Source organism: Neomonachus schauinslandi, chromosome 9 (genome assembly GCF_002201575.2).
Source record: "Neomonachus schauinslandi chromosome 9, ASM220157v2, whole genome shotgun sequence".
In the NCBI taxonomy this organism is placed as follows: domain Eukaryota; kingdom Metazoa; phylum Chordata; class Mammalia; order Carnivora; family Phocidae; genus Neomonachus; species Neomonachus schauinslandi.
In genome coordinates this window covers 4645589-4667481 of record NC_058411.1, presented here as the reverse complement: position 1 = coordinate 4667481, position 21893 = coordinate 4645589, and the positions used below count along the sequence as shown (strand labels likewise).

General features: G+C 58.9%; 1 protein-coding gene across 2 annotated transcripts; it reads right to left on the bottom strand.

The window, feature by feature from the left end:
- Nucleotides 1-8291: 8291 nt before the first annotated feature.
- SLC25A29 (solute carrier family 25 member 29) lies at nt 8292-21893 on the bottom strand. Of its 2 annotated transcripts, XM_021679695.1 has the most exons (5): nt 21560-21893; nt 15933-15976; nt 10437-10520; nt 9980-10107; nt 8292-9893 (listed from the first exon to the last, which is right to left on the bottom strand). In XM_021679695.1, the coding sequence occupies exons 1-5, from the start codon at nt 21591-21593 to the stop codon at nt 9266-9268; spliced, it is 918 nt and encodes a 305-aa protein (XP_021535370.1). In that variant the 5' UTR covers nt 21594-21893; the 3' UTR covers nt 8292-9265. The 2 variants fall into 2 exon arrangements, with proteins under 2 accessions (XP_021535370.1, XP_021535371.1); XM_021679696.2 differs by having other exon boundaries at nt 9265-10107.

The following is a 21893-nucleotide window of genomic DNA, read 5'->3' as shown; positions in this document are numbered from 1 at the left end:
AAGCCAGGCTCCCGTGTGGAGCGACCCCCCCCCCCGTGCCTTGATCCCTTGGGGGATGCCTTGGTCATCTGCCCCCTCTGCCCCCTCTGCCCCCTCTGTCTCTGAGGGGAACAGCTATCGCTCCCCAGGCCCCTTTGTCCGTGTGTCTTTCACGGCCTGCAGAGTTCATCTCTGACAGGAATTGAAGTGGGGGCTTGAAGGCGGTGGAATGTCCATGTTCCCGGTTGGCGGGCGCTCTCCATTCCCAGTAGTGTAGGAAGCTCCTCAGGGAGCGGCAGTGAAAGAGGAGCCGTTGTCCTCATTGGCTGTAACCGAAACCCGTCGTGCTTGTGGTTAGAATTTATAATTTTGCTGAAGATGTAATTTCCTGCAGTTTGAAGTGGTGTTCTAACAGTCCCTTGTCTTGAGGATTAACCTGATTTATAAGTGATACTGACAGACATATTTTCTTACATCCGAACTGAAATAAATGCATGTTTCTAGCATATGTAATATAAAAGCTCCAGAGGATAAGTTTACATTTAACAAGATGTTGTTTTCTATTTTTGGATTTCTTATTATTTTCCCCCCTTTTTTGGTAGTGGGGGTTTAGGGGGAAGCATAATATTTGTATAAAGAACTGTCACCCCAGAGTGACATTTATTTTCCAAGGTGACATTGAACTCACGCTGTTGGTTTCATATGGTGTTTGTGTGCTGTGCCTAGATTCAAGGCCTGAGGATTTGAGGAAAATCAAGATTTTTTCCTCCGTTTGGTTTTCATGTGCAGGTTCTTTTAAATGTCACTTACTTCGCTGAATTTGAGTCAAGCAAGGCCCTTTGACAGAGTATCTCAATGCCTGCCAGCGTTTCCAAGCGAAGTTCTAGATGGTTTCTTCACAGATAGAGGAGAGAGAGTCCCTTCCATTCAGCAAGAACCCAGAGACTGCGGGCTGCCTGAGGGGTCGCCGCAGTGCGGTGGGCACGGGGCCGGGGGGGGGCGGTCACTGCTGCCCCCGCCCTGCCCAGCAAAACCTGGCTATCCTCACGCACCTCGCAATTTATGTCCGTGGCACCGGAACACCTGGCCCCCTCCCACATTTTTGAGTTGGAAACCTGATGATTCTACCCCGCACTGCAGGCAGAGAGAATTGATGGCTTCTTGTCTGACTCCTCTGTGGCCTGGGATCAGCAGGGCTCAGGAAAGCCGTGTTGTGAATCTTGGATTCCTTAAGTTCCTTCTATTTTCTGGACATCTGACCACCAGCAAGAGCAAGGATCCCAAGAGGTCAGTATAGTGGGAGAGCAGAAGCTGTTCACAGGCGTCCCCTTCATGCCCTGGCCCTGCCCTGAGGCTTCCTCCTCAGCTGTTCTGCTGGCCCTTGGAAGCCAGAGGCCTGCCTGTCCCAGGATGGCCCCAGACCCCGGGCGCTTGTCTGACTTTGTAGCCCGTGTCCCGGCTCCCATTGGCATTAGTGGAAGTCTAGCAGGTCGTGGGCAGGTGCATGCCACCGGAACTCCAAGCTCTGCTTCCTTGCAGCTCCGGTCATGCACGCCATAGCCTGCACTTGGACCTTCACAGAAGGTCCTCGGCGCCTTCAGAATCCCTCTCGCCTGCCCAGACGCAGCTGAATGTCTGGCTAGGTCTCCTGCACCCTAACTTACTGGCCTTGGCCAACTTGGTTACTGCTCACGTTGTGCTCAGGTTCCCTGGTTGCATGAAGACGATGTGAGTGCAGGCCCTTTAGAGCCGCAGCATCGGGCTTCTAGAAGGAGGCCGGGCCCTCCACAAGTGGCGAAGTGGGGCTATCTGTGGCTGGAAGGCTGCCTGCATCCTCTCCAGGCCGGAGCGGTTAGCAGGGCTTTGGAGAGGATGTCTAAGCTGGAACCGTGTGGAGACGTGGGAGGGGTGGGTGGCGTACCGTTGACACACTTTCTCCGGTCCCCTTGTCAGAACCGGAAGGGAATGTTGAACGTGCACATGGGCATTAGTTTAGGTCAGCAGGCAAGTCGAGCTTACTGCAGTCCCCTGGCTCCCCATGTTTCTGACCAGCGTTCTGGGAGTCTGCAGAGGGGGTGTGTGTGGTAGTACCACGTTCATCTAAGTCACAGTGATTGATTTTCCACAAAGTGGCAAGTTTGATCAAATTGCTTTTCCTTCAAGACCCTCAGACGCCGGAAGAGACAGCATCGGGGTGTTGCAGGGAGGGGGGCGGTTGCTGTGCTGCTGTATTCTGTTTGCTGCTGTCTGGGGGCCGCACAACGTCTGCATACGGAGTGGAGGGGAAAGGGCATCAGTACCAAACAGAATAACCTTTTTTCTACGACATCCATACTTGTTACGAGGCTCTGTTATCTACAGATGGTGATTGGTCAAGCCGTTTTCACAGAACAGTTCTCTGTTTTTTTTCACTTCCTGGTAACTTCTGTAGGCCCTGACTCAAGGACTTAGCATTGTGTCTCATGTACATCTTTTCTTAAATGTTCTTTGCCATTTCTGAAATTGTCGTCCTTGGTTTTTTCCTTAGCTCATAGGTCATAGATGCAGAAATATTATAGTATTTAAGGCATCCGCATCAAGCATCAGATGGCTTTGCATCCAGAAAAACATTTAACGATAACTCCGTTTGAAGCACCACGCATGTGTAACATGGCTCTATAAAATATAATAAACGCATAATGTTGTTAAGCTTTTTAATGCCTGTGGTTCTTGTTTGTCCCTCAGTCCTCCACGCCGCCTCTTGCGGAGTCTGGTTACACAGTCAGCCGGGCCTGGGGCAGCTCCTCGTGGGTTCCCTTCTGGCACAGCAACGGAAACGCGCAGGACTCCACTCACACCAGCCAGAAATGCTTCCTTCACCTCTCAGCTGCAAGGTGGGCTAGCAGGCCAGAGTTTTAGTGAGGACCTCACCCACTTTCCGGAAGGCAGAGCCAAAAGAAATGCCCATGTGTTGGGGCCCACGGACCCCCAGTGTTCGTTCTGTGAACTCCGGTGCCAGAAAGAACTTACTAATGGGGACAGACTTAAACTGGATGAACTGTACCGAGAGCTAGTTAGGATTTGGCCAAAAGCAAAATGCAGAGAGGGGTCTTGCTCTCCCTTGGCTGGGCCCTGGTGTCCGAGGTATCGCACTGGGAGGTTTAGTCTTTTTTTTTTTTTTTTTTTAAAGATTTATTTATTTCAGAGAGAGAGAATGAGATAGAGCATGAGAGGGGGGAGGGTCAGAGGGAGAAGCAGACTCCCCGCCGAGCAGGGAGCCCGATGCGGGACTCGATCCTGGGACCCCAGGATCATGACCTGAGCCGAAGGCAGTCACTTAACTAACTGAGCCACCCAGGCGCCCTGGGAGGTTTAGTCTTAACTCCTTAATTCGTGTTCTTTTTGCCAATGACAGAGGGGCTGCTGGCAATGCTGCGGCAGGTCCCAGGCCCATGTAAGGCCCAGGACTGCTGAGTGAAGGCTCAAGGGAGAGCTGAGCTGAGGGGTGGCCGCGGTGAAAAGTCGTGTGTGCATCTTCAGATTTTAGATCGGGAGGAACCGGAGATCATCGAGGGTCCTGGACTTGCTTTTGTGGGCGCCCCCAGATAACACTGAAGCCAGTGTCCCTCCTTTGCTCTCCAGCTGCCTGCGGCAACCGATTGCGAACCTCCTGTGCCCAGGACCATGCTAGGCATTGCGAGCCGCGGGTGCATGTAGTCCTCCAAGCTGCTGCTAGGAGGGCGAGCTCTGTAGCACCGGCCCCTCCGGCCCCTTACAGAGAAGCCCGGTCCCTGTTTCTGGAGCCGGACTGCCCTCCCCCACCCCGAGTCTTAGAACAGTGCATGGCTGGCCTTGGAAGCTGGCTCCCGGGGCTGCCCACGGCCAGTGGGCCTCAACCCCTTGTTCTGGCCCCAGCTGCTCCCCTCCAGCTTCCTGCGGTCACTGCTGTGACAGTCTCCTAGCTGGCTCGCTCACCGCCCCACCTGAACCCTGCAGAATAAAATCCAAAGCGTTCACCTACCGGCAAAGCTAAGCCCCAGCCCTGACCCACTTCAGCCTCTCCTACCTCTCCTCACCTTCCCCTTGCACGTTTTCATTCCCAAGCCTTCCCCTGTCCTTCAACTCCCGGGTTGGCTCGTTGGTTCAGGGCGAATTGTGTGTCGGGCTGTGTTTTTCGGTGCTAAGGGAACTTGCATTACACCTGGCAGGGCGGGCCCCGGGGACGCTTGCGCCTAGCTGCGGGTGACCTGGCTCGAGACCCCGTGAGTCTCCAGCCCCGGCGAGGGCTCCAGCCTGGCCTCCCACGCCTCGCCGTGACAAAGTCCTCGCCTCGGCCCTGCCGTCCCGGGGCCGCGCGGGGCCTGAGGGCTCCGCGGTTGTGCGGCTCCAGCCCCGGCCCCGCCCGCAGCGGCGGGTGCGCCTCCACCTCCGGCCGCGGGGGGCGCTGCGCCCGGCCGCTCTCGCGCCGCGCGGGGGGGGGGCAGGTGCGCGTGCGCGCGGTCGGCCGCCGGGACCCCCGGAAAGCCGGCCCTTTTGGGGACGCCGGGCGACTTCCGGAGCCCGCTGGGGCGGGGACGCTGAGGGGCCCCTCTAGCGCGGCCTCGCCTGCCGCTGAGCTTGCCGGGGGCCGGAGCACGGCTGGTGGGAGGGGCGCAGACCCGCGTGCGGATGACCTTGGGTCCCAGGGGCTTCATCCTCCCCCGCACGGGATGGGAGGCTTGTTTCCTAGTGAGGCGTGGGAGGGTAGCCCGGGCCGCGAGAGTCCTGCTGCCAGCCAGCGGCCGCCGGGAGAGGCCGGAGGGCAGGGGAGCCATTCCAGGAGGGCTCCGGGTGCACCCCCAGACCGCGGAGGGGGTGGCTCCCCCGGAGGTGGGGCAGGGCGAACACAGGTCCCCCGTGGCCGACCACCCCTGTCCTGGGTGAAGTGGGAGAGGAGCGGCCCAGGCCAGGGGGCTTCGGTGTGGTGGTTTGGGAGGAAGGGGCGGGAAGCCCTCCACCCCCCCGTACCGCAGGCGGCGGCGGGCCAGGTTCCCCCGCAACAGACCTCTTCCACTCGCGTCTCACCTGCTCCTCCACACGCCGCGCTGCCGCTGTCACCCGGTTCTAATGCCCGGTCACTGGCCCCCACCCATCAGTCCCCAGGGGTGGTCCATCTCCATCTGGCCCGGCTTTTCTTGGCCTCCTTATGGTGACCCCAGCCTGCCACTGCCATAGGGGCTCCCAAACCTTGTCTTCACTGACACCTGCCCACTCAAGTCTCTGTCCTGGGGTCCTGCTTTCTGCCCCTCCTGCCTCCCCAGGGTCTCACCGCAGCCAACCTGGGCGTCCCCAGCCTAAGAGGTCTTCACCACCCTCCGCTCCAAGCCCCATGGCCTGGCTTCACTCCCTCCTACATTCTCGCCTTCCCTTGCCCCTCTGACTCTCCTGGCAGAACCCCACCTGGCCCTGTACCCCGCAGCCTCTGCCCTCATGCACCCCCCCCACTCACGCATTCATTCAACACGTTCTTCACACCCGGAGGCCCAGCGAGTCCCCCCATGTCTGCTCCCTGTCCTGTGTCCCCATTGTAGTGAATGTTCCCACCATCCATGGGGACGTTCCATCCGGAATTCCCAAGGGGCCTGTCCTGGTGGCCTCCCCCCTGACCGTACACTCAGGTATTAGTCCTGCTCACTTTGCTGCCCAAACCTGCCTGGATGCCCCCGGGGAGGCTTTCAGGGTCTGCTCACCAGGCCAGGGAGCCTGCCACCCTTGAGAGCCACACAGTGGTGACACACACAGGGAGGGAGCTCAGGGGATAAGACCTAGCTTGGCACTGCAGACATTTCCTGCCAGGCTTCCCATTTGGCAGCACGTACTCCTTCCCGGAAACTTTATGGAAGCACCATGGCCTTGCCCTCGGGGGGATTCCTTGGAGGAAGACTGATCATCACAGCCTGAGTGATGTCAGCTAGCCCCAGGACAGTGTGGCCAGGGTGGGAGCCAGTGTCCCCCGCAAGCTGGGCTCCCAGCAGCCACTGCCCCTTCTCCGGTGTGCCCAGGACACAGTGGACACCAGCACCAGCCTCCGCCCCCCCCCGCCCCAGGGTGGGTGGGTGCCAGGAGGTCAGCGTAGGGGGCCACTGCAGAAAGGGAGTGGAGACCAAGGAGCACCCAGGCTGGGTCCCGAGCCTGTCCAAGTTTCCTGCCCCTCTAGTGCCTGAACTGTCACTCCAGGCTGTCGTCCCCTGCAGCCACAGAACTTGGCGAGCAGACCACAGGAGTCGAGGGGGCCAGCCCAGGTTGATGCGGTGGCTCAGAGGGGCCCGCCCTGGGACGAGGGGGCTCTTGATTTATGAGTGCCGCTGAATAGCCCCGGTGAAAACGGCCAGTGAGGAGAGGGGGGAGGGGGACGCCGCCGTAGCCATTCCTTGCACCTGGGGCCCAGAGGGAGAAAAAGGGAAAAAAGCAATCAGTGCCTGTGTGCGCACCAGAGGAGGTGGCCCACACTTCCTCACCACGCTGGCCTCCAGCACTGGAGAAATCTGGGGAGGACAGTCTCTGTTGACTCAGTTTCCCTCAAACTGCCACGGGGGCTTCATCACTGTTCCTTCCTGCGTGCTCCTGCCTGCCTGCGCTGGAGCCCTCCCTTCCCAGTCTTGAGATGCCCTTTGGTTCACACACACCCCCCGCCCCAGGCCTCCTCTTCCCACCCCTGTGGCCCACGTGCCTCATGGCCTCCTGTGGGGTCTCTAAGGCATGAGCCAGAGCCTATCACTGCCCCAGGGAAAACCAGCAAACTCCTGGCTGTGGCCATGATGCATGGCAGAGAACCCAAGGAAGGAGCAGACCAGGCTGGCCCAGGGGTCCACCAAGGCTGCTTCCTCCTCCGCTGTCCCTGCGGGCATCCCAGCCCCATTTCCTTGGGTCAGAAGTCACGGGATGTGCCATGGTGCATTTGTCCCTCTTAAAACCTTCCTCAGAAGCTCCAGCCACTGCTTTCACTGACCAGATCTGGGACACGTGGCCACCTCCAGCTGCAAGGGAATCTGGAAGGGTATTTTCATCCAGACACGCTGAAACCCAGAACATATTGGGTTCCATTAGAAAAGGGCAGGGTGGCTATTAGGTAGGCACTTAGGAGGCTCAGCACTGCTATGTGACTTGGCCTGGTGGCCCGCTCCAACCCCAGGGCCCCTGCAGCGAGCCGTGCTGCCCTTCCCACTGCCCTCCACCCATGGACTCGGCTCCATCTGATCCCTTGGCTCCAGCCCCACTGTCCCCTCCATGGCCTGGTGGGCTGCTGCCCCACTGAGACTCCGATATCTCCGAGAGGACTGTCCCGAGCCTAGAGGGGTAAATAACGTAAGGAGCGCTTATCTGCTGAGATGCCACGCAGCTATTAAAAAAACGTGGCCAACTGGAACACACTCATCAGGGAGAGGTCTCTGTTGTGAGTTGAATTGTGTCCCCCAAAAAGATAGGATGGAGTCCTCAGCCCAGGTACAGGGCCTTTGCAGATGTTATTAGTCAAACTGGGGTCATCCTGGAGGAGGCTGGGCCCATCTGCCAGTGACAGTGTCCTGATAAACAGACGAGGAGACAGAGATGCCCCAGACAGAGATGCCCCGGGGGGCGGCCAAGTGGGGATGGAGGGGCAGACTGGGGCAGGATGTCTACCAGCTGAGGGTCGCCGGCCACTGCCAGGTGCTGGGAGAGGCAGGGAAGGATGCTCCCTGGGCAGCCTCAGAAGGAGCACCGCGGCTGCCCCGGGATCCCGGGATCCCGGCCTCCCGGCCTCAGACCTTCAACAGAATTAACGTCAGTTTGGGCCACCTGGCGTGTGGGATTTGGTCATGGCGGCCCAGGGGAACTCCTGCAAGTTCACTGTCAAGTCAGCGCCCGGGTGGGCATGTTCACCTCTGGGAGCTCTACTTAGACCTCCCTCCTCTGGGAGGCTGTTCCTGGCCTCAGCGAGTGTTCCCTCTGTGCCCTGACCACACCTCTCCGTACCCCCGAGAGCTAACAGCACACACCGCCTGGCCTGCCCACGTGGAGGATGAGCAGGGCCCAGGCCTCTCACTGCTGGGAAACCGCAGACATCTGAGGAGAATTTGCTGAACGGCTGACACTTCATCCAGCACGTTTGTGAGCATGCGCACCTAGTCCTCATGCCTATGTCAGCCCCATTTTGCAGATGAGGAAACTGAGGGTCTGGACGGACACTGGAGCGTGCCCTGGTCATGCACCTCGGGCTGCCATCAGGGCCCGAGAGCAAAGACCACCAAGCCGGGCCCCTCTGACCCCAGGGAGGGGGTGGGGAATGGATACAAACAAGGCCACACTCTTAAGAAAACAAAGAATGTTTTATTCCTTCAGCGGTTTCTATACAACAATGACACCACGAGAATAGGGTGGGAGTCTTGTCTTCCTTGACCCGAGTCAGCCTCCTGGGAGAGCATATCACATTGCCCAAGAGGCTGAGCCCCGCTCAGGGCAAAGGAGGCCACAGTCATCTCCAACTTGTGCAAAACCATCTGCCTCCCTGTGCAAATGCACGGCCACGCTGTACTGTGTCCACGAACAGGCCCTTCCTCCAGGGCCTCATGGGAACACCAAGCAGGAGGAGACTCCCTGGGAGAGACATTATTTGCTGGGGCGTGGGGATCCTCCTGTACCGATCTCCTTGATGACTCCTCTGCATGGCTGAGGGAACCCTGGCCAGCGGCCAGAGCCCCACACAGTGACTGACCCATGTCCCCATTTTACAGACAGGCAGGCTGAGGACCAGAGGGTGACAAGCCTTCCCCTCCCACGGCTGCACTTAATCATTGAGCTCCCCTCCCACTGACTGGCCCGTGCCTGGTCCCCCAGCCCAGCCCCTAGGCTCATATGGAGCTGCCAGCTGGTCCCAAGCCTCTTAGCGGGTCTGTGGGAGTGGCGGCAGCCGGGACATTCTCAGCTGTGCCACATGGAGAAGCTGGGGTGCATCACAGCAGAGTATTATGTCCTGGGACACCAGGAGGCACCCGGAGCTGCCTCTCCGTCCCTGATACAGAGACCGGACAGGTGGCCGAGAAGTGCCCCCTGCAAGGTGGCCGATTGGAGGTTAGCTGCTGGGTGGCCCATCGGTGAGTCGTCAAAGGCCCCACGGCGGTGGCGGCCCGGATCCCGGGAAAGGGCTGGAGCGTCGGCGGGCTTTCCGGAGACCCCAAGTGACAGCGCCAGGCTCGGCGCGGGGGGCGCTACACGCCGTCACCTCGGAGCTCGGCGACTGGACGGTGCGGGTAGGAGGCTCCCTATCTCCCGGCCGAGGGCCCCGCGGACGTCAAGCCTGCGGCCAAGGGCCCCCCCAGCCGGTGCGTGGAAGGCAGCCCAGGCCCGCCGGCGTCCGCAGCCCGCGGCGCCCGGGCGCCGGCCTCACAGGCTGGAGGGCTGGGCCAGGCTGGGCCCCGACGCGGCGGCGGGCACGGCCTCGCCGTCGGGCCGGGCCTCGGGGCCGCGCGCGTACGTGAGCACCACGGTGACGGTGGCGAAGGTGGCGGCGTTGACGGGGAAGGCGCGCAGCAGCGTGGAGGCCAGCCCGCGCGTGAACACGCGCCAGCCCTCGGCGCGGTAGCTCTGGCGCACGCAGTCCACGAAGCCGCCGTAGCGCGGGGCGCCCCGCAGCCCGTCGGCCTGCAGCCGCGACTTGACCACGTCCACGGGGTAGGTGGACAGCCAGGACAGGATGCCCGACGTGCCGCCCGCCAGCAGCAGCTTGGGCACGAGCAGCCGGTCGCCGGGCTCGCAGCCGAGCGCGCGCGTCAGCACGTCGTAGGACAGGAAGTAGACGCCGAAGCTGGGCGTCTCGCGCAGCAGCGTGGACGTCATGCCCCGGTTGACGCCGCGCAGGCCCTCGCGCCGGTAGATCTGCGCCAGGCAGTCCAGCGAGCCGCGGTAGGTGCGCGCCGGCCCCGCGGCCTGCAGCTGCAGCCGCGTCTTGGCCAGCTCCATGGGGCAGCAGATGACGCACTGGATGGCGCCCGCCGCCGCGCCGGCCAGGAACTGGTTCAGCGGCGTGTCGCGGCCCAGCGCCCGCAGGGTGTTGCCCTGCACGCCGAACACCAGCGCGTTGATGAAGGTGAGCCCCATGAGGGGCGAGCCCAGGCCCTTGTACAGGCCCAGCACCTGCGGGGGCGCACAGACACGCGTCACGCGCGCTCCTGCTCCTGCTCGGGCCGCCCCGCCCGCCTCCCCGGGAGCCCGCGTGCAGGGGCTGCTGAGCCCCCCAGCCACCCCGCGTGTTCAAGGGGACCAAGCCGAATTCTGCTAGAACCCACGTCCTCGAGGTCCGAGGCCTGGGCATTCGCACCTTCCCATTTCCCAAGTCCCCATTTGCCCATAGTCCGCGGGGCCGGGGGGCAGGGGGGGTGCGTCTTTTCCAACTCTGCCGTCTGGGGCTCAAAGCATTCCAGAAGATGGTTCCCCACCGCCACCCCCAGGCCCAGGCCACTCACACTCTCCTGCTTGATGATTGACTGGAAGCAGTGCAAGGTCCCTCGGTACTGAGGCTTCTCCAGGCTCTGGACCTGAAGCCGCACCTGCAAGGACAGGGCCCAGTGAACGGTGGGCGAGCCAAGCCAGAGCTCCCAGCTCTCTCGGCCCAGCACTCAGGTCAGCCCGCGGAGGCTCTCTGGGGGGAGGCCCAAGGCTGGATGCTGGAGGCAAGGAGCCAAGTACGTTTCTGTGGCCTTTGGAATTCTGGGATGGGGCAGGGCCGGGTGTCCATGCCTCTTCAGGGGAGGGGATCAGTGGGCAAAGAGCCACAGAGACGGCCAGCTGCATAGGGGGGAGAGGGTCCCTGAGATCTCAGACAAGTAGAGGCCAAGCCTCTGGTTGCATTACGTCTGCATGACGTGCAGACAGTGGGGCCGAAGCACTTTCCCAGACCTCCCCACTGTCCTGGTGGCAAACTGTGGCCGATGCCAGAGGGGCTCCCCACCTATTCCCATCACCCAGCTCCCCTCAGGGGCTGACAGTGCCACAATGGGTGTTAAAAGCACTGAGCCTTGGACTCTGAGGGACCCCTAATTTCTGCCAGTAGCCCCTTGTGGGGACAGTGGTCGTGAGTTAACAAAGCAGTGACAGGAGAGCAGCTGATAGCCTCCTCGATGACCACGTCCCCACCTTCGGGACCTGGGGGCTCACGCCCAGCTGCCCTTGGCCCCCCATAGTCCAGAACCACTTAATGTGAAAGTATTCTTGGTTGACGGAGAGCTTATCTCTGGGCTTGATACGCAGGCCCCAGTGTGGAGTGGGAGCACATTTCCCGAACTCAGAATCCAGGTCATGGGGGTGGGGGGTGAGCCAGGTTAAGTCCTGTTCTCAGGAGCTGACTCAGAAATCACTGTACCACAGCCAGGGCCACAGCACGAACACCCCTCTGTGGCCGGCAGTACCGGAGGGCCTACCCCTGGAATCACCAGCTGAGGTGGGTGTAGTTACCCCTTCAGAGGTGGGAACACTGAGGCTCAGAGATGTTTTGCAACTCGGCCAAGGCTGTCTGTCCACTCCAGCAACGGGAGTGGCTCGGCTGCGGGGGGGGGGGGGGGGGGGGGGGGGGGGAAGAGCCTCCCGGTGGGTCTTCTCTTGACAAACGCACTTACAAAAGAATGTGTTCTGAGAACACAAAAGCACCATCTCTGCACACGAGGACCTCTGCAGTTGGTGGCCACTGCTCTGAGAAGCGGCTGACAAGCAAGTGCACCCTGCAGTGGACCACCCCAGGGCCCCTTCCCACCCTGGCGGCCTGGCTGGGCCACGGCCTGGTGGGGGAGGGGTGGATTTTCAGTGGAGAAAAGCAAAAGCGCTTGGGCAACATATTAATAACATATTAACACCTTAACACTTAATAACGTATTAACACCTTGAGCTCTGCTCAGGTTGTTTTTGGGATGTGAGGTTTTTTACTTCCCTTCCGTGTTATGGGGTCTCTGGTGGGACATTTCTCTTTTTCATGCAGCCACTGAATGGGCCCTGTGAGCAGAAATAACAGGAAGCAGGGCCAGGCGGGCCCTGCTTGGGTGGGATTTTCGGACACACGTGGATGGCAGCTTGAAGTCTCTGCAGGTTGAACACGCTCTTGCCCAGGCTCAGGCCAGCTTGGGTCCCACAGGGAGCACGGAGGCCCCTCTCCCCTTTGTCTCTGACCCCTGGACCTGGGCTGAGCACTCGCTGGCTGGGAGTTTGGGGGACCAGGTTTGGGGGTGAAATGGGGCCCAAGTCTTGTAATCTCTAGAGTTGAGGTTAACATCCTGTTTGAGGATTCGTGGGCCCGCCCCTGGAAAAGTGGTTGTTCGCACACATGCCCAAAAGGCTTCCAGCTCTCCACCGGGCTGAGAGACGCCCAACGTGAAGACCCTCTGATCCAGAGGGGGCTGATTTTTCTCCACCAGCCCCACCTGAATCCCCGCCCCAGGACCTGTGCCGGGCCCAAGCTCACCTCAGGCCCTCCCTGTCTCCTGCTAGTCAGGGAGGGAACTGTGTGGGGTGGGGAAGGGGAGGGGTGTGGCGGGGTGCGGTTCAGGCCCAGGGTCTGGTTCAGCGAGGACAGAGAAGGGTCGGGTTCCCCTGGTCTGTACTTACTAGCGCTCTCCAGGGTGAGGCTTACGCTCATTTACAACAAAGTTACACTTTTGCTATGGGTGGAGACAGCCCCTAGCTCAGAAAGTAAAGGCGGTTAAAGCAACATAAAATATCAACATCACATCCAGGCACGGAGCCCCCAGGGCCCAGCCCCCGACCTCCCCATCCCCTCCCCTGCCCTGGGATGGCCACTCCCCGGTGAAAGCGGTTTTAGACCCACTGTCCCTGATTACTGTCATGTCCCGGGCAGTAGAAGGGAGCAGGGCTGCTAGGAGGACTGGGGGGTTTCTGGGGGGCGGACCTTGTTCTGCTCTCCCCAGGCTTGTGCTTCAGTAGGATGATTTGTAGATTCATATGCTTGGCATGTGTGTACTTTTCTACATGGTTACATTTCAGTTAAAACAACAACAGAGCTACTGAAGTAAATCCCACTTTTGCCAAACACAAGGAATATATCCGGGTGAGGGTTGGGGAAGAGATCTATGAAGGACTGTTTTTTTTTTTTTCCTTTTTGGTTTATATGTCTCTATAATGGTTAAAAATGTCTTTACAACCTACATTACTTTTGTAATAGAAAGCCAACCAAATAACTGTGTGTGTACCTGATGATTGAAACACATTTTGAAAAAGTATCACACGCCCATGGCAGGCACGATGGCAGTGGGGGCAGATCCTGAAGGAATGTACAGAATGGGAAAACCGGTTTGTCAGTATAAGGAAATAAGGTGCTCTTCTACCTTTCCCAGTTTTCTTTTTAATGAGAATTGTTTAACTTTTATACTGGAAAAGAGCCAGTAAAAAATAAGGCCATTGGTGTGGGGGGGCACCTGGGTGGCTCAGTTGATTAAGCATCTGTCTTGGCTCAGGTTGTGATCTCAGGGTCCTGGGATCGAGCCCCGCATCGGGCTCCCTGCTCAGCAGGGAATCTGATTGTCCCTCTGCCTCTCCCTACTCCCCCCTGCTTGTCCTCTCTCTGTCAAATAAATAAATAAAATCTTAAAAAATAAGGCCATTGGTGACACAGCATTAAATTAAACCAAAGGCACGTGTTCCTTGATCAGCACAATATAATAGTGTGTGAGCCCGTAACTAGGACGAGAGGGGTCACGAGTTGAGTGACAGAGGGGATTACTGGGGGCGGGTTTTTTTCCTATCCATAAGAAGCTTGGTTTTTTTTTTTTTTAAAGATTTTATTTATTTATTTGAGAGAGAGAGAATGAGAGAGAGCACATGAGAGTGGGGAGGGTCAGAGGGAGAAGCAGACTCCCCGCCGAGCAGGGAGCCTGATGCGGGACTCGATCTAGGGACTCCACGATCATGACCTGAGCCGAAGGCAGTCGCTTAACCAACTGAGCCACCCAGGCGCCCAAGAAGCTTGGTTTTTAAAGTCAGGTTTGCCCAGATGTGATTGATGCAGGTGGGCCGCAGTGACCAAAAAAAGCCACCAATGGATTTCTTCAAAGACCACCCTCCAGGGGCGAGGTAAAGGGGATCTAAGGGGCAGGAGCCCTGTGGGGTGGAGAGGCTCCTGGTCCCCAATCACTGCCGGGGGTGCTGGTCGTGGCCCAGGAGCTCAAAGGGGGCCAGAAACCCCAGGACAGAGTCCTCCCCAGCCTGGGGGCACTGAGGAGGGGGCCCAGTGGGAGCGGGGCTAGCTGAGGGGGGCTTGGCCATGCCCAGGCCGAGTCATGGCTCAGAGAGGTGTGGCCCCTGCAACATTGGGCTGAGGAAGCGAATCCAGAGTCACTTCGTGGCCGGATACAGAGGCATTTACAACATGTGACTGCAAGATATAAACCCAGCAGGGTGCGGACAGTGCCAGGCTCTCCCGGGCTGCTCTGGCCTGTGGGCAGGCTTCACGGGGCGGCCAGCTGGGCAGCGCTCAGGCAGCTGTGAGGACAGGCAGGCTGTGTAGGGACCCGGGCTGCTGTGTGGCAAGAAAGCCTGGTCCTTCCACCTTCTCCTTAAATTGCAAACGATTGGATAGAAGATCTGTGCTCTGCAGAACTAGCATTTCCTGCAACCCAAACTTGACTGTTGAGCACCCGGCACAAGGGCCTCTGTAATCTTTTTTTTTAAGATTTTATTTATTTATCTGACAGAGAGAGACACAATGAGAGGGAACACAAGAAGGGGGAGCGGGAGAGGGAGAAGCAGGCCTCCCGCCGAGCAGGGAGCCTGATGCGGGGCTTGATCCCAGGACCCTGGGATCATGACCTGAGCTGAAGGCAAGACGCTTAACAACTGAGCCTCTGTAATCTTGCCCAATGCCTCACTTGGCAGATGAGATCCCTGGGCCCCAAGGTAAAGCAGCTGGCCCAAGGTCACACAGCAGATGGGCTCGCGGGGGCCTGGACCTGCACATAGCCTCGGGCAGAACTTGTTCTGGTCAGAGCCAAAACATCAAGCTAGGCCCTCATGCCTGCGCTGGAGGCAACCTCAGCCCTGAGGTCCCGAGGCCTTTTCTTGCCCAAGGACCACCTGACTGCCACTGAAAAGAGAGGGGACAGGAGGTGACCTCAAACCCAGCTAGGGCTGACATCCTTGCCTTCGCTGTCCCCAGGAGGCACTGCCAAGTTTAGTGTTTACAGTGGGTCACAGGGTCTGGCCTGGTGCCCTGCTGCTTACGGCTTGCCCTGATTCCCGGGGGAAGCCTGCAAGGGAAAGTCCAGACTTGGCTGGTTTCAGGACCTAAAACCCCAACAACAGGGAGAAAATCCTATTTGGGAATTTCCAGCTAGAAAACATGGATTTCCTTTGTTTCCACTGTGAGCCTCTGAGCACCTGGATCTGGACAGTTTATCGAGGAGGAGCTGCGGACTGAGTGCCCGCCCCAGGGCCCCACACTGGAGCCACGAACTCCTTGCACGTGCACACCAGCCCTTGGGCACCCATCGCTCAGTTTCGTGCCAGTGGGGATTACCACTTGGTGAAGATCATGTTCATGGGAAATACTGACAGGTTCTGGTTTTTCTGTCTTTCTGTATTTTCTCTCTGAACTGCACTTTCTTTCAAGAAGATGTCTGGGGGGCTTCTGCATCAGAACAGTGAGCAGTCCCCGTTCTGGGCAAGGGGAAGCCTGCCCTTCAGCCTCTCAGTCTCAGGGGCCACCACCATGGACCTCCAAGTTCAGCCCTGAGCTGGGAGATGTAAGGCCAGACCCAGAAGGAAAGTGGACACACAGCCGTCCACCTGGGTGTCACAGAACCCTAAGTCTACCTTTATTCCAGAACCTATGGGAAGACCTCACAGGCGTTCCTAAGGTGGTCACTGGAAAGGGGCCTCTGGCCACCCCAGCCCTGTAGGCCTCGGTGCAACGTCTGCGCCTCCACAAAGACCTGAGAGTAAAACTGTGACAAGACACTCACCTTGACCGTGTCAAATGGGTGTCCCACGAGCACGCCTGCCACACCTGGAGGAAAAAAGGAGGACCGTCACCCAGATGCCTCAGAAAGCTGCAGTGTGGGGGGCGTCCGGCTAGGAGGACCAACACGGGAGCTGCTGGATGGGAACAGAGAACGTTTACCAGGCGCCCTGTGAGCTCTTTTGTCCTCAGGTCTGCACGAGCAGTAGGGTAAGAGGGTGACATCCCTGAGGATGAGCCAGGATCTGTCCCACTCAAAGCTGGTGTCTCTCTCTCCCCTCCTGCTCACACACTTGACAACAGAAGTTGTCTCCTCCCACCACCCGCCCCGTGCAAACACCTCCAGGCACGGCAGGGGGGCCCAGGGGTTTTGGACTTGGGGCCAGACGGTCACCCAGATTTGAATTTGCCCTCTGCCACTCACCGGCTGGCCAAGCTCCTGAGGAACTCAAGGTCTGCAGCTCACTCCCCTCACCTGTACTCTGTGTGAGCATCCGCTCTGCCAAGCCCCTCCCCCTGCGTGCTGACCCAGGGCCGGAGGCATCGAGGCATCAGGTATTGCAGACACTGGCTGACCACTCCCTTCCCTGCAGGGGAGCCACCTGCAGCCCAGGGAGTCGGCTCTCCCGACTCTGTGATCATGGGCGATATGAATCAGTCCAGGCCCTGCCCAAACCCCAGGCCCACCTCGAAGGACAAAGGCTCACTCTCCAAATTGGCTCCTAAATACTTTTCAGAGTGCTGAGTGCTGTTCAGGTGTAAATATCACTGGGAATCAGGCACCTTGGTTCCCCATACACGGAAGGAGAAAGGGAGGCTCAGTGAGGGAGAGAAGCCCATGCACCAACTCCCATGCCTTCCTCCCTAGAATTCTGTGTGTGAATCTCTTAAAGTTCTCCTTTTACCACTCGGAGTATTTATAATTAAGACAGTTACTATTTGTTGAGTGACAAACAGTAACGTTTCTACTGGGGGTCACTGTTGTTAGTTTTGTATGTGACTAACTCTCCCTCTTATTTGTAAACAAAGGACTATTAGCCCATTTTACAGATGAGGAATGGGAGGCTGAGAGAATATGTCCATGTTGCGCAGCTAATAAGTTGGTGGGGTGAGGATTTGAACCTGGATCTTCTGGGCCTGGAGCCCCTTTGGGGCTGGATATCATGGTGGTGGGCACCCAGAGGTTAGTGGGGATTACTGTGCTGCCTCTTTATAACTCGCAGATCTTTTAAGGTGCCCTCTCCATCCTGTTCAGTACTTTGGGCCTTAGAATCCACTGTGTTTGGTACTAACTTTGCCAGTCCTGCTTTCTTTTTGGTTACGTGTGTCTGGTATCGCTTTGTGATGGTTAATTTTCAACCTGGTCCTACTACTTTGTTTTTGATGCTCCTGGAAATGAGCTACAGCTCGGCTAGGCTTTGGTCCCTGCTCCCATCTGAAGCTGTCTCTGATTTTGCCAAGACGGGACATCTGACCCAACTCCATCTTATTTTATGTGAATGAATTCTTTTACTCCTTTTCTTTTCTACATTTTTGCTGGTTCAGGCAAACTGCCATTTGTCCTCCTCCTGCTTGTTAATGTTTAAGTTCAGCTAAAGGTTACTTCTTGTTTCTAACACTTAGAATCATTATCTGTAGACACAGGATAAGAACCGTCGCCCCTCAAGGCTCTGTCTGCCCCCCCCCGCCGCTGTCCCTACCCCTCCCCAGTAAGAGCCACCCCAAGAAGTTTCCCCACCCCTGTAGCTTCCCCTTCTCTCCCTACCCTCCCACACCCAGAGACCCCGCGAAACTCATAGCTCTTCGCTCTCCTCACCTCTGCCCCCTTCTGGGGGTCTCTACTCTGATCAATTGCCATTTGGCGCCTTTCTGGACTATTTTTCTCGGAGGTAACATATAGGGCAATGGCCTCCGTATTCCTGCTCCTCTGCATAATGTATTTCGTTAACGCTGTCAGGGAACAAGGGTCCTGTGCTCTGGTGAGGCTCTCAGGCCCAGGCCAATATCCCAGAATCTCCTGGCTTTTGGTGCTACAGCTGAGAAATCTGTTGCCAGTGCATTTCTTCTCCTTGGTCAATAATTTATGCGTTCTATCAGGAAGCCTCTGAGATTTTATCTGTAGATTTCAGGAATGTCATCGAGATGCCAAGGGTGTGTCCTCTTGTTCTTCTTCTTTTTTTTTTTAAAGTAACCCTGCCTGGTACCACACCAGTGCTTTCACTCCAGAGACTCAGGCCTTTTTCTGATCAGAGAAAATTTCCACTCTTACGTATTCATCCTAATCATCGTCTCCAGACCTTTTTCTCCTTCTGGAACCCCTAACATTCACAGGAAGATGAAAAGACATCCCTAAGGCATCTTGTCCCTCGAGACTTCCATACCTGCGTCTCTGGTCTTTTGAGACACACTTTGTTTCTATCTTTTGCAATCCACCTTCTTTTTTATGTCGTGTTGTGAATTTTCTAAATTTGAACACCCTAGTTCTAGAATTTATTTTCTGGGACTGTGACTGATTCTCTGGGGTTTTGGAAACCTGACACTTGGCTGGGGTATGCTGTTTGGCCTTGCTTCTCTCTCCAGCTGTGGGCCAGTTGTGGGGTCCCCAAGAAGCACACACTGGAAATGCTAGAGGTTCCCTTCCTGTGGGTGACCCGTCCTGCCTCTGGTCCCAGACTTGCTCAGGTTCTGGCACCAGCCTTCATCAGCCTCCAGGATGGGAGCGGTGACCCCCTACCCCACAAGCCTCGGTTGGGAGGCCCCACCAAGGCCTCCAGTGGCAGCCATTTGCTTTCCTACTTTCCCCAGAGGCCCGGTTCAGGGCCCTCAGGGGAGGGGCTTCGGGCCTCACCTCGGACATCCCCATTCACAGGAACAGAGGGGGCCTTGGGGCCTGCCTCCATGAGGGCCTCCAGTCCCCCAAAGCCTTGTCCTTTTAACCTCAGTGACCTTGAGAGCCAGGAAGCCCTGCCAGACCAGGTCCCCAACAGGCCACTGAAGCAACACAAGTGGACCCTTTCTTCCACCTCCAAAGCCAGTGCCCACTGCCTTACACAAGCTGGATTCTTAGAGGCACCCTCATCCCATCATGGCCCTCCAGGGTAGGAGAGGGGGACCACTCTCCCCAGGCAGGGTTCCGGCCCCACCGTGGAGCTGCTCTCCACACCTCCTCCTATCCACGCCCAGCGCAGGGAGAACTCCACTCAGAGCACAGGGTGTCAGCGGCCTGAAGACCTGGGACGGACCCCCTAGTGGGGAGTGTGGGTAGGCCGCCTGAGCGCCTGGATGCTGTCAATCAAGGTGCCTGCCTCACCACCTAGGGCGAAATTGAACACGTGACCCGACACTCGGCCAATCAGAGGTGATGTACTGTTCTCTGTCCCAGGAATCTGCATCTCGAAGGCCCCCAGGCCACCAAAGAGAAGCACCGCCATCACCCTGCCCTGGGCCTACAGGCCTGGAGGAGCCCAAGACAAAGGAACTAGGCGGGGGCCTCTAGGGCTACCGGCGCATGGTTCCTAGACGGTCCCTCTGCATGGCCAGACATGCCAGGGACCCAGAAGGCAGGCCAGGGACACAATCAGGTCACTGTTCCACCAGTCCCTCCAATTCTCAGGACCAAGGTTTCTCCTGGGTCGAATAAGAGCATAAGGTCCCAGGGGAGGGGGAGCGGAGGCTGACGACCCTCACAAAGAATCTTTGTGGCAGCCACTTCCATCCTCATCCACCTGGGAGACTCAGGCCTCCACTCCCACAGCAGGGAGGTAGGTGCGCAAGACCTGCCCCAGGCTTGCACCTGGATCCGAGTAAGGCAGTGGGGGTGGGGGCTGTGGCCTATAGCTGGGTGTGGTACTGGACTCTTATCTCACCCCAACCCTGGAGCCTGGACGGGATCTCCTAGGTGGGCCTGGTAAGGATGGACAGAAGGCATTCCAGGAGCCAGAGCCTCGAGTGACTGAACGCGTGTGCCTGGGGCGATGGGTCCCTACGCAGGCCTGGCCTTAGGATGAGTAGTCCTACCCCAAGCCCCACAGCTCGCAGGGGGCTCCCAGGACACCTGGAGAAATCAGAAGGAATCCTGCCCCTCTGGGGAAAGAACCCACACTCCCCAAGAAGTTGGGAAGGGTCTTTGGCCATGGGACAGCCCACCCTCACTGAGCCATCACTTGGAGTGGGGGTGGGGTAGAGGAGGGCCTGGAGTCCAGGAGAAGCCAGCAGGTGTGGGGGCTGGTGCAGCCATGGGAGGGGAACAGGAAAACAGAGTGGGGTCACAGGGGGGTAGGGGAGCTGAGAGCTGGATCTGCAGAGGCTGCCCCCTCCTGTCTCTGGCCTGGGCTTGGGAGAAATGCACCCATTTATGAAAAGCCCTGGGGTTTTCCCCCCTTCAGCAGGCTCCAGCCGGGTGGTTTCCTGAGGCCTGATTGGGTAACAGTCCGGGAAGTTCTTAAATCTCTTCACACACATCACTTCCCTGGCACTCTCTTCTCCACCAGTCTCCTCTTGCCCAGAGTAGGAAGCTCAGACTGCAGAGGTTTAGATGCCTGAGGCCATTGCTAGTCCTTCCTCTGCCTGCAGGGCGCCCAGCGCCCAACCCAAGCAGATGATGAACAGCCGATAAACAGTGCTGGAGGAGGGAAGCCCACCATCAGCGCAGGACCAGGCCCGGGGTGACGCAGTGGCTCCTGTCACCTCGGTGGGGAATACCTGTTAGCAAAACCTGGCTCGCAGTTAATACCAGATGAGTAAATAAACTCTCCAAGGAAAAGCAGAGAAACGAAAGGCCAAACAGGGAAGTGGCCGGCCTGATGCCCTGGGTGGCCCACAGCAGAGCCAGGACAGCACAGAGACTGCTGCCCTCTCGGGGACAGAGGCTTGGGGAGGACCCTCGCAGCCTCGCCTGGGTGAAGGTGCCCCACGTCGGTGACACGCACGCGTGAGCACAAGGGCCAGTCCACGCCGCGTGTCAGGCCCACGCCGCCACTTGGGTGGGGTCGCCCCCCAGCAGCTCACGGAACGGCGTAGGAAGGTGCGGCGTGCCAAAGCGTGCCTCGGCGCCTGGGGTCCGGCCGGCGCCCTTCAGTGTCCTCCAAGGCCAGTCCGCCAGGGGGTCGTCCTGTGGCCCCAGCCCCGCCCAGACATCTGCGGGGGAAGAGGGTAGAGCCAACCCCAAACTTATCGGGCCCGGGAGGGGACCGGGGTGTGGGGGGGCGACCCTGGTCCGGGTAAGCGCGGGCTGGGGATGCAGGAGCAGGTGAGGGAGATGCGCCCGAGGCCTCGGAAGAGAAGGGCGCACGGGGCGGTGGGGCATCCTCCTGGCAGTCCCCGCCTTGGCCAAGCCACCGTGCTGCCCCTGCGCCCCAGACCTCTCGTCTGGACGTGCCCCGAAGGACTTAAACGACGCGTGCCCTGGCGGACTGCGCGCTAGACGCCCTCCGGGCCTGCTGTCAGTTCTCGCCCAGGAGAGCCCCGTGAGACGAGAGCATTGTTACCCCCATTCTGCAGGCGACGAAGCCCCGGCCAGAGGATGGGCCTCCGGGGCTCAGGGCCCGCAGGTGAGCCGGCCTCCCATCCCGCACGCCTGGCTCCGGCCTCCCGAGATCCGGCGCTCAGGGCGGGAGCCGCCCACCTCCTTACCCCCAGCGCATCCAGCCAGGAAGTCGAGCGCCATTGCCGGGTCCCCGGTGAGGCCGCCCTTCCTCCTCGTCCTTCTCCTCTGGCCCCTCGCCGGACGGGCGGCCGTCGGGGGTCCCCCGGGCTCTCTGGATGGAGGCTCGGCCGGGCCGCCGCCTCCTGGCGCGGAGCCCGGGGCCGGCCGGGGTCGGGGGGCGGCGGCGGCTCAGCACGCGGGTCCTCGGTCCGCGCACGTCCCTCGCTGACCGGCTCGCTAGCCCTCGCTGCTGTCCGCCTACAGCGGCGGTCCCTCACCTCGGGCCGCGCACCCCGCCCCTCGGGCCTGCCTGCCGGACCC

Coding starts and splice junctions, on each gene's coding strand:
- SLC25A29 (XM_021679695.1), bottom strand. CDS start 21,593: ATGGCGCTCGACTTCCTGGCTGGATGCGCTGGGG. Junction 15,977..21,559: donor CCTGGCTGGATGCGCTGGGG/GTAAGGAGGTGG, acceptor TTTTTCCTCCAG/GTGTGGCAGGCGTGCTCGTG. Junction 10,521..15,932: donor ACCCATTTGACACGGTCAAG/GTGAGTGTCTTG, acceptor CTGTCCTTGCAG/GTGCGGCTTCAGGTCCAGAG.